We start from the raw sequence: 12,201 nt of genomic DNA on the forward strand, positions 1-12,201 counted from the left end.
GAAGTGAGTAGTCTTTGTCGATAGATCTCTATTTTAGTATTTTGTCGAAAGCGCTTTTTTTCACGAATTTATATATTACGAATTTATTTGACGATTTTTGATTTATATCACGAATTTATTTGTTTTATTATTGTTATTAGTTATTCATTGAAAATGAGTCTCAGTCGTGCTGTTACGCTTTAAGATTTTATACTATAGCACATTTCTAATAGGTTTAACGAATTACATGTCATTTATTTGAGTTAAAATTTATTTTAATGACTAAGTATTTACTAAAAAGATGTAGTTTTTTTTTAAAATAAAAAAGTTGTTATATGGATTTGAATGATTGTTTTGAATTCTTAGAATTTTGTGCATTTGCAATGCACCTAAGTTAGTAGCGAGCGAAGCGAGCTTGAGTTTGCGAAGCAAACCATACAAGATTACAAGCAATTTTCGGGGGTTGGCGAGCGTTAGCGAGCAGGGGGCGAAACCCACTAGTTATAAATATTTTTGGTCTCTAGTAATTAGTTAAAACATTTTGTGTTCCCAATCTTTTTGCCGATTTTTAAATTTTTCTGAAATATGGCCACTTTAGCTGACCTGTCAACAACTAAGAATGGTTTTTAGTATTTCATTTTTAAATTTAAAGTAGTAGAGAATCTTATAAATTTCTATATAATTCTTGAACTTATAAGTTTAATTTAATGCGCTTATGATAATCAGAGGCATATTTCACTTACAGGAGCCATTGAAAAAGCCTTTCGTCAAACTGTCGAAGATACTGTTTATGGGAATGGCACAATGGAAGTCAATACTACTTCAGAAGAAGAAGTGGATGTGAATGGTCACAAATACCACGTACAGAAATCAATTGTTCAAGCAGGTGATAACGATAGCTCGATTTTCATTGAAGTCGTCGAATCGGACCCGGAACCAGAGAGAAAAAAGGTTAAGAATCTAATATAGCAACATCTCTCTATATTGAATGCGTGTTCCGTTCGCCACCGCAGCTTTTTTAGGTGTACATTGTACAAAAAAAAATAAATGAACCACATTAAATAACTTTTGATCTAATAATTAGATCTTCACGTTCTAGGACTCAATCTTAATAGCTCGAAGGTGTAGCCTCAAATATGCTAATAAGTGCAGACGGAATTTCAAGTCACAAAATCAGACACAAAACGTACTTTCTCTGAATAAACATATCCTTTTTTCGACGGATTTGGAGAGCGGTCCAAAGTTAGGACCCCTAAATGTTAAACTTACTTTTTGCGTATTTCTCCATACCTCGAGAACTTTTCAAGAAAATTTAAAACTTTTTGCAAATAATTATAAAATTTGTGTATCCAAAGATAATTCCATACAAAATATAAATATCAGAAAATGTTCATTATTTTTTATTACTGTATTTAATAATAGTCATAACTAATTTTGTATTGTAAGGCATGCAATTTGTTATATCTTATTTTTGAATAGAGAAAAAAAAGTATATTTAAGGAATCAAGAATGATTTTCTAAAAAATAATTGCGTTGTGAGAACATTTAACTTTAACTAACAAAATTTACCAGATATAACAAGTAGAAGTAATTTAAGTTAATTTAAAATTATTAGCACATTTACTATTACTGCAATGATAATCTTGATGAGCTGAATGTAAATTAAATTTAAAGGATTCACATCCAACAACATAACTAATCTAGACTAAATATTTTTATTTAAAAGACTTAATCATAAGTAAAATTAGTTTACAATTTAAAAAGGAGTTGCTTTACTGCTATATGACTTACACTTCAGTTAGACAGATTATTTAAAAATAATCATTTTTCTTTAGTTAACATCATATCAAAATAAAATAATAATAAAAGAAATTACGGGCACATAAAAATAAAAAATAAAAAGGTAAAGGACTTATCCTAAAAGCGCGCGTGGCCGGCCACCCCGCATCATCCCTCAGATCACGTTCAACCTCAGTCGTCAGCAGCAGGAATGTCTAAAAAACGAATTGCCGCTCTTTTCTCCCGCTCATGTATTCATCCGCACCAAAGGGTGGCGCTACTATCGTTTTGACTATTCACACCAGTGAATGAATCCATTCTCAAGAAGTAGGGGTGAAGGAAAAATATTGGAAGGTGTTGAAGGATAGGGGTGTAAGTGAAAATCAGATGGGGTTGTTGATTAAAGTAAAAATATAGATTAAAATACAGAATGAGATTATTTAAATTAAAACGCGGTGCCCAAAAAAAAATTAAATAAAATTGTGCCCATAAATAACTAACAAAAATACTTTAAACATACCATCATAACAAATTTTTACATCATTTTAAAAAATATAATTTTACGTGGCGAAATACAAAACCTGAACAAAATCGGTCAAATAGTTCCCGAGAAATCAAATTTTTTTAAAAAAAATCACATTTTTAAAATTCCATATTTCAGGAACTATTCGACCGATTTTCCTTCAATATTTGTATTTCGTTATATAAAATTACATTATTTAAAATGTAGAAAATTGTATACCTTAAAATTTAAAATTTTTTCGACTTTTATTAAATAAAATAATACAAATTACTTAGTGTAAGTTATTTTTTGCATGGAATTATCCTTGGATAAACGAATTTTATAATTAAGTAACAAAGTTTTTTAATTCTCTTTAAAAGTTCTCGAGATATGGAGAATTACACAAAACAAAAAATTAACATTAAGGGATCTAAACTTTAGACCGTTCTCCTGACCAAACTATTCGAACCATATTTCCCAGATACTAACCCCTATACTTTGGTGATAAGAAATCCGAATTCGTTGAAAAAAAGTATGCTTATTCAGAGAAAGTACATTTTTGTGTTTGATTTCGTAACTTAAAACATCGTCTGCACTTATTAATTAGCACATTTTAAGTCTTCTCCTCGAGCCATTAAGATTGAATCCTAAAACGTGAAGATCTACTTATTAGATCAAATGTTATTCAGGATGGTCCGTTTCTTATTTTACGCACTGAATACCTTATAAGTTTGCATTATAAGTTTATTAGTTTGACTAGATTTTATATTTATTGCTTGCGTTGCTTTCTTTCTACAGGGTTATTCATAATTCCCTCCGGGGTTTCGAAGCGTTATAGTAAAGAAACGAAGGCGAATATGGCAAAAAAGAACATATGGTATTATTCCGAAAGTATTCAAGTTTTAATTTAAGCAGTCGCCAGTAGATGGCAATAACATGTACCACTGAAGCCAGTCGTAGTAAAGAAAAATAGCGTTTACAGGCAGAAGGAATTATGAATATCCCTGTATATTTATTGCTTACTTTTAAAAGACATGCTTTGCTTAGTGTACTGCTTTAAAAAATGAAAATGTAAGAAAAGGGATTTTAAAAATAAGTGCATTTTTGCGTTAAAATAGTTATATTCCTCCATGGTAACAGTTACCTGCTTTAAAAGATTTCTTTGAAATATTAGACAGGTTTTGCTAGGTGTTTCCTAGCCGTAACGCTAACCTTATTTTCTATCCCTTAACAACACAACACTTAACAAGAAATTTTCTCACCTGTGCTGAGAAGCTCAAATAGCTTTAGAGTAAGATGGAACAGTAACGCTTTGCAAAATCAGGAAGTCACCATTCAAAATACACCTTCAGTTAGTTGTTAAGTTCTCTAATAGCCTAACAACTAACTGAATAAAAATCTAATTGGTAGCTCAAAAGTTATTAAAGATAGCACGTTTATTTTGTTTGCAGTACATAGATGTTCAAACCAAGTAGATATTTCCTTCTTTAGCCTACCAATTTAGCTCTGAAAACGCATTGAGCTTTAAATTAAGTTTGAAACATAAATAATAATACTGTGTGTCTGGAATAGCATTAAGTATGTAATAAAAGGTGTTTTGTTTCTCTAATTGTGACACTATAAGAACTGTCCAATATTTCTCACAGATGTGTAAAAGGCGAACAACTTCTAAACTTCTTACATGACTTAATAAAAAGTTTTCTAAAGATTACTATTTCACGAGACGGTTGATTAGTATTTAGTCCACATTATTTTATATGTTTTCCCAGTTATCTTCACGCGTTATTTATTTGTTAATGTGACGTAAATAAGCTTTTACGTTTACATGGCTTCTAACATTCTCACTTTCAGGTCGACTTTTTTTCTCAGTGGTAGTAAAATAAAAAATTTATTGATAACTTTAAGTAGAAATTTATTAAGCCAAAAAGCATCAAGTCTCCTATTTTTACGACCCTGTCAAAAGCAATAAAGACTGTTCACTTAAATACTTAATTCTTAAAAATTATTTCGGATTAAACCGAAAATTTGAGTTCACCATATTATACAATTAAGGTCCCTTGTCAAGAGGAGCTTCGTTATTAATGGGTACTAAATAGCATTCTGTAGATATTTTTAAATTATATGCTAGAAGTTATGCAATATTATATAACATCTCTGTCTAAGCGTGCAGTTAGTTTTTAAATTTTGCAATATTAAACAAATTAAGCTTATCTAAATTGTTAATTCACTACTAAGAATATGATAAGAAGCTTAGACTTCCGGATTGGCCGCTATGAGTATGGAATTCGAACTCAATTATCTATCACCATTAGGTTTTATTGTCCCATAGTGAATTGATAAGACACGGATAATAGACCAGCGAAGACAAGAATCACTGGCAGCAGTCAGGGAGAGGGTGAGTAACCACTTTGGTCACCCTTTGAAGGGACCGAAAGTACAAATTAAATGTAATAATAAACAAATGATGCAATATTAAACAAATTAAGCTTATCTAAATTGTTAATTCACTACCAAGAATATGATAAGAAGCTTGGACTTCCGGATTGGCCGCTATGAGTATGGAATTCGAACTCAATTATCTATCACCATTAAGTTTTATTGTCCCATAGTGGATTGATCATTAGACGCGGATAATAGACCAGAGAAGTCAAGAATCACTGGCTGCAGTCAGAGAGCGGGTGAGTAACCACTTTGATCAGCCTTTGAAGGGACCGAAAGTACAAATTAAATGCAATAATAAGCAAATGAGGCAATATTAAACAAATTAAGCTTATCTAAATTGTCAATTCACTACCAAGAATATGATAAGAACCTTGGACTTCCGGACTGGCCACTACGAGTATGGAATTCAAACTCAATTATCTATCACCATTAGATTTTATTGTCCCTTAGTGGATTGATCATAAAACACGGATAATAGACCAGCGAAGTCAAGAATCACTGGCTGCAGTCAGTGAGCGTGTCAGTAAGCACCTTGATCAGCCTTTGAAGGAACCGAGAGTACAAATTAAATGCAATAATAAACAAATGGGGCAATATTAAACAGATTAAGCTTATCTAAATTGTTAATTCACTACCAATAATATGATAAGACGCTTGGACTTCCGGACTGGCGGCTGTGAATATGAAATTCGAACTCAATTATCTATCACCATTAAGTTTTATTGTCTCGTAGTGGATTGATCATAAGACACGGATAATAGACCAGCGAATTTAAGAATCACTGGCTGCAGTCAGATAGCGGATGAGTAACCACTTTGATCAGCCTCTGAAAGGGCCGAGAGTACGCGGTATCAGTCCTTGTTAAAGTGTTCTATCGTAAAATGCTAAAATTCGTGAGCAGATTATCGGGCTTCGAAAGTGGGGAGCCAAGCTCTCTGCAGAGGATCAAAATTGTGATGACATGTATGTCTTCGGATCATCTTCAGGTATGTTTCTTAGACCGTCGCCATAGCCCATTGCGCAGTTCTAGCATGACGTAAATAAAATATTACTACAATAACTATTCGGCTTTGCTAAGAATTTTAGATAATTAAAATTTATCATCATCATTACATAGATCGATGAAGGTTATTTTTGTTTCCAGAGTTCTTTCATTATTTATCATTAGCCAGTTGAATCGCATTCTGTATTTAATGCTATAATTGATTAGCTAAATTTAATGCTGTAATTAAATCACTATATATAATGCTAAAAATGAATTGAATTCTGTATTTAATGCTGATTAAGTTATAGACAGTAGGGAGTGCTCACAGTCGAATTAAGTCACTGATACTGACTTAATTCGAAAGTGAGCCAAAAGCCAAAAAAGTTAGCTCGAACTCATCTCTAATATAGTGAGACTAGTTTGGTATCAGTGAAAATAGTATTTAGGAAATTATATTAATTTTTTTAAATTTGTTTTTAAATTATCTGAATTTTAAGCCCAAAGTTAAAAAGAAACTTTGAGCTTTTACATTATTTAAAGCATACTAACAAAAAATAAAGAAAAACTAATTCCATGAAAATTAAATCTTTTTTTCTACTGTTAGGCTGAGACATAAACTTTTTTTTCGAAATTTCCTTAGAGGTCCAACTGGCTTGCAGAGGAAGCTAACAAAGCTAAAAGCACTGATCCCTAAAATATTGGTAAGAACATTTTAAAACTTGAATATTTAATACATTTAGAATATACTTTTTTTTAATTTAAAAATTAGTAAATGTTTATATTTTTACAATATTTAACTGTTGTTTAAAAATTTATTCTCTAAAGTTAACTTTATTTGTAATACATACCTGCCAACTTTTGCTCTTTACAAAAAAGATTTCTCCTAGTGGTAGTCAAAGATATTCAAATATTAGTATCATATGATAACAGGGTTGCTAATTACCTAGCCCTTGCATAATATTTTATAGAATGGCAGACAATTAAAAACTAACGCTTTTAGAATCTTTGGTTATTTTGTTTAATTTTTACCAGAAGTTCATTAATAATCAAAATTTAATTAAATGAAACATAAAAGTAGTTAAAATCCTTTTAAAACATTTCATCAAATCAAGAATAAAACACTTAATGAAACATATAATATAATAAAACATAATTTGCTAACAAAGGGTATAATATTTCGTGAAAAAGGTGAACGTTGGTAGCTATAACTATAATAACGATGGGTTAATGACAATATATCATACATTGTATTTTGATTCATTTTTCAGGTAAAGTTAGATAATTTAATGATGGAGACCATTAAGAAGAACACAGTTCCATGTCCAACATTTAGTAAATTTTTGTCAAAATTGAAAATAAAAAACTATTTTTTATATTGAAAATATGTATATTTATTTTTCTGTAGTATTTTTACACAGTAAAAAGTTTCAATGTATCTTGACAGCCAAAATGGTGGCATATAAGAAGAGAATGGAAAGATAACACATAGCCAATCACAGAAGACTTCTGGTTAGTAACGCACAAAACAGCCAATCAAAATTGAGAACGCATGTGTGTGAAAAGGTATTAATTTTTAATAATGCTGCCAAAAAATACTAAATACAAATTGACCTCAAATAAAACTCAGACGACTTCGAATCAAACAATTAAGAAAACACTACTATTACGTTTATAAAAAGGAAGATTTTAGAACTCCAATATATTTTAATAGCTTTGATAAATTGGGTAGAGTTATTGGAAGCACGAATCAACACTCTCTCAAAAAACTATCTACATTCCAAATTATCAAAATATATTGAACAGAGTTTACTTTAAAATACTTATATCTTTTATAAAAAATGGATCGCCGTGAATATCTTAGGCTATATCAACAGCGACATACAGTTGAACATAATTTAGCGGCACAAAATTACCTGGAAAATAATCGTAGTACTATCAATACGCGACTGCGGAATGCGCGGCAAAGAAACATTGAAGAGTCAAGACGTTTAAATGAAAACGAATACCTTGGTGAGTCTTTATCAGACATTATACCCCCTTTTTCCGTTGGAACATTAAGTAATGAATGCGTAAATTGTGGTGCTCTTTCGTTTCCAGCAGAGCATGGCAGAACGAAATTTAATTGCTGCCATCATGGCAAAGTTGAGCTCGCCAATATGGAATATCCAGAAGTATTAAAAGATCTTTTACTTGGTAGCCATTCTGATGCAATTAACTTTAAACAGAATGTTCGATCGTACAACTCTGCATTTGAGATGGCAGCTTTTTGCCCATCTCATGAAATTTCTTTTAAAGGTATCAGTTGTCTTACTTTTAAAGGTGATGTCACTGTTACTGCGACAACAAGTTTGATTCCTCCAAATAATCAAAATCACAAATTTGCTCAAATTTATATAAGTTTATAATATTGTTTGTATTAAAATTGCTTTATATAAGTTTATAATCCTGATAACAAGCACCTCTGACATTTTACATTCCTATCATATTCTCTCTATGTGATGTTGGTGCAGAAAAATTGCTAGCTAATCTCCAGGAAGACGACTTTAATTTTGTTCGCGAAGCAAACAAAAATGTAATTGCGCAGCAATTATGAGGTGTAATAAATTGAAATTTATTATAGATTTTTTTTTCAATACTTTTAAAGATAGATTATTTGTCTGTAGATGGCACCACTATGGTAAAGTTTAAATTCAATCATAATGATATTTTCTTTAGAAATTTTGAATTAGTCTTTTAAAAAGGGATTTTTGGGGTGAAATCTATGTAACTAAATTTATTAATATTTATTGAGGATGGTATTATAACTTGTATAGGGTATTGGTGGATTTATGACTGTTTTTTCTCAGGGAACTTTTTTTTTTGGTTCTGACGTCCGCCGGATGCGGGATGACTCTGGACGTGGTAAACAGGTCAGTCTAGATTCTTTCGCCTTGTTGAAGGGAGGATAAAAGAGAAGCAACGAATGTGGCTAAAAGCAGTTGCAGTACCAGTAGTAAGCAGTTAACCAGAGCAGTATCCTGGGGATACGGAGTTTGTCCGCTGAAGGAGTGGTTCGTGACAGTATCTCGGAGATGGTGGATCGTAACCTTAGGGAAAGCTAAACTGAAGTCTCTAGCGGGAAGGACTGCCGGGATTAGCCAAAAGCCGATATCTTTGAGACGATGGGCCAAGTCCGAAGGAATCTATGCTGGACGTCCGGTGTCCCCCTTCTACATGCCTAAGTCGCTTGAAATTAGAATAGCTGGAGAAATTTCGAGATCCTAGCCGAGGAGTTTGTCCATGAGTTCATCTACCTTTCCGGTGGGCGGTTCCAGAGTGAAAGCAGTAAATTCCGTAGGGTACTTATAAAACTTTAGATTTTATTTCGTTAAGATTTTCGAGGAATCATTTACCGTAAATTCAGAACTGTTATGGTGTTTTTTTGTGTAGGAGAACAATCAGTATTTAAGTGTGATTTATAGATATCATAAACCAAGTCTGTGTTTTTAGTAATGTTAAAGGCAGTTTTTATTTTTTAAATGTCTTTTTTTGAACTGTAGAAATTGAAGGTTATGCTTGAGTGTTTTAAGGTTGCATTTTTGTTTTAATTAATGTATAAATGTTTATTCCCATGTTAGCAGTTGGAAATGTGTGAAAATATGTTTTTGAAGATTTAGAGGTGCAATAAAAATGAGTTTTAAATGTTAAAAGTTTTCTGTAATTCATTAGATATTTGTCTACTAAATAACCTGGGTAACCGTTACTAAATTTAAATTTTGAGATCACAGCCAAAGGGGTAACGGTACAGAGGGGTTGGTGAGCGGAGCGGAGTGTTTTTAAAAAATGTCGAGAAAACATGGAAAATTTTAAATATTAATGAAAAGAAAAGAATAAAAGTTATTAAAATAAAATATTTTTAAAAACATTCAAATTTTTTTTTAATTTATTTTTTTTAGAAAAATTAAAAATCTGGAAAACAAAATAATGAAAAGATATAATCTCTTCATCAGCTCACGCGATTATATCCGCAAAAAGAAGTGCTTTCTAATATTGAATCAATATAGCCAAAGCAAAATATATCAATACGATAGTGTTAGGAGCACTCAAACAAAAAATGTAAACGAAAATAGAACACATTAAGTAAAAAATATATACAAAATAAAATATATCAAGCAAAAAACAGAAAATAAAATGCAAAGAAAATACTAAACAGAACACAAAACGAAATCTCTAAAGGCGAGAAAGGAATTCAAATGAACTTACATACCGGAATCTTTCAAGAATGATTTAAATAATTTTCTTAGTAAGATTGCCAGATTACAAAATATGAAAGCAAAAGCCTAAATAGAGGGTTCTTTTTAATTGCGCGTTCCGACTGCAGTATTAAAGAGCGTCTGATTAGTTAGTTACCCTGGATATGGCCCGAAAGTGGATGTGTGCAAAGTAATAATATTATATTGGATAATTTAAAGTTCAAAATTAATATGTACCAACCATATTAATTATTAGCATTGCAATTATATTGGAATGTTTTGCATGCTTGGTAATTTGTTTTAAAATTCAGTATCTATAAGAGAAGACCTCAAATAACAAGGAAAAGAACGTTAACGGGTTCGAAACGTTCTGTTTCGCAGCAATCAATTCTTTTGTGCTTAATGCAGTAAAACACCACGAATATTCTGTTTTACTGATTTTAGTTTAAAGTAGTTGTCTCATTTTTGTTGACCAGCAACACTAAAATTTATTATAACAATAAGATATGATATTATTTTTACGATACAATTTAAAGTACAGTGTAAAAAATGTCCCTGTATCTGAACACCAAAAAAATAGCAACTATTTTACACCAAGTGGTGTTCCACTACATAAAAAAACCAATAATATTTTCAAGTACAGTGAAACACTTAAATGTTCTTTTACACTACTTTATGAACAGCAGCCGCCACAATCTTTGTTGTTTAGTAATATTAAAGTCTATAATTACAGTAAGATATTATACACATCAGTAAAGTTACTTTTATGATAATAAAACAAAAATCATACATTGATTAAATTAGTATACACTGAAATGATAAAAGTCATGGATAGGAATATGCAAATATACAGATGGCAGTAGTATCGCATTGAAAATGTATATATGGATCATGCACTCTGATGTTCAAGTTGTACGTCCGAGAATATTTCTAATGCGATTATGACAACGACACAACGAGAATTAACAGACTTTGAATGTGAAATGATAGTTGGAGCATCAACATTGGAGCAATTCAACATTCCTAAATCTACAGTGTCAAAAGTGTAACACGAATACCCAATTTCAGGCATAACCTCCCACCATGGATGACTGAGACCACCGACGTGTGAGTAGTGACGTGTGTTAACAGATAAATAACAGTGTGTGAAATAACCGCAAGTATCAATGTTCTTTGACGTGAATGGGCGAGTCCGTTAGGACAGTGCTGCAAAATTTGGCTTTATGGGATATGGTCGCAGAAAACCGACTCGAGTGCTTTTACTAATAACACAGCATCACGTTCATCGCCTCTCCTGGGCTCGTGAACATATTAGTTGGATCTTAAGCGACTGGAAAAATGTAACCAGGTCAGATGAGTCACGATTTCAGCTGGCTAGAGCTCATGAGAGAATCCGAGTGTGACGCAGACCCCACGAAGCCACGAGAGACAAGTTATCAACAAGTAACTGTACAATCTGATGGCGATTCCATAATAGAGTGGGTTGCTTTTTCATGGCACGAACTGGGTTCTATGGTCTGAATGCACCAATCGTTGACTGAAAATAGTTCTGTTCAGCCACTTGCAAACCACTTTTAGCCATTCCTGAACTTCATATACCCAAACAAGTGGATGATAATGCGCCTTGTCACCGAACCTAGTTTGAAGTATATTCTGGTCAATTCCAGTGAATGATTGGGCCAACCAGATCGTCCGACATGAATCCCATCTAACATTTATGGGATAAAATCGAGAGGTTAGTTCGTGTACAAAATCCTGCACCCGCAATACTTTCGCAATTAAGGACATCTATTGAAGCTGCATGGTTGAATAGTCCTGCAAAAGACTTCGAACTACTCGTTGAGTCCATGCCACGTCGAGTTACTGTGTGTTAAGTAGTGAGTTAATTAGTGAACTTGTATCAGCTTAAAAATATATCTGCGAAAAAGCCGTTTAACAAATTTGTGAGAATTTGAATAAGCGCAGAATGGCATGGAAGTTTAAGGGGGGAGGGTGGATGAATTTACTTCATAAATAAAACAACGGAATTGAAATCCATGGCAAACAATTGACACATTTTATTTATTCATGAAACATTAGACTGGAAATTCGTGGGAAAAAATAAATAAATTTCATTTATTCATGAAGCAATGGAATGAAAATTAGTAGTAAAAAAATAAAGAGACAAATTCATGTACGGATAAAAAGGAAATAAATGAATAATAAAGCAGTAAACATTTATTTTTCAGAGAAAAAAAAAGAGGGAGCGTAAAAGAATTTAAATACAATTTAGGAAAACCATA

The 12,201-nt window shown here is 32.0% G+C and overlaps 2 protein-coding genes across 4 annotated transcripts in view; both read left to right on the forward strand.

Annotated features, from left to right (window-relative positions):
* Window positions 1-7,069, forward strand: part of LOC122272401 (uncharacterized) — a 59,407-nt gene extending 52,338 nt beyond the window's left edge. For all 3 annotated transcript variants that reach the window (XM_071179685.1, XM_043056080.2, XM_043056081.2), the window contains exons 6-8: window positions 725-930; window positions 6,328-6,388; window positions 6,956-7,069. In XM_071179685.1, coding sequence (XP_071035786.1) covers window positions 725-930; window positions 6,328-6,381 — 260 coding nt within the window. In that variant the 3' untranslated portion in view covers window positions 6,382-6,388; window positions 6,956-7,069. The remainder of the gene's footprint in view (window positions 1-724; window positions 931-6,327; window positions 6,389-6,955) is intronic.
* Window positions 7,070-7,525: 456 nt separating this feature from the next.
* Window positions 7,526-8,092, forward strand: LOC139425430 (uncharacterized). Its single transcript, XM_071180313.1, has one exon. It carries the CDS (start codon window positions 7,526-7,528, stop codon window positions 8,090-8,092), a length of 567 nt encoding a protein of 188 aa, XP_071036414.1.
* The last annotated feature ends 4,109 nt before the right edge of the window (window positions 8,093-12,201 follow it).

Source organism: Parasteatoda tepidariorum, chromosome 4 (genome assembly GCF_043381705.1).
Source record: "Parasteatoda tepidariorum isolate YZ-2023 chromosome 4, CAS_Ptep_4.0, whole genome shotgun sequence".
NCBI classification, from domain to species: Eukaryota; Metazoa; Arthropoda; class Arachnida; order Araneae; family Theridiidae; genus Parasteatoda; species Parasteatoda tepidariorum.

Excerpts from the sequence above, each read along its gene's own strand:
- LOC139425430 (XM_071180313.1), top strand. The coding sequence starts at position 7,526 with ATGGATCGCCGTGAATATCTTAGGCTATATCAACAGCGACATACAGTT.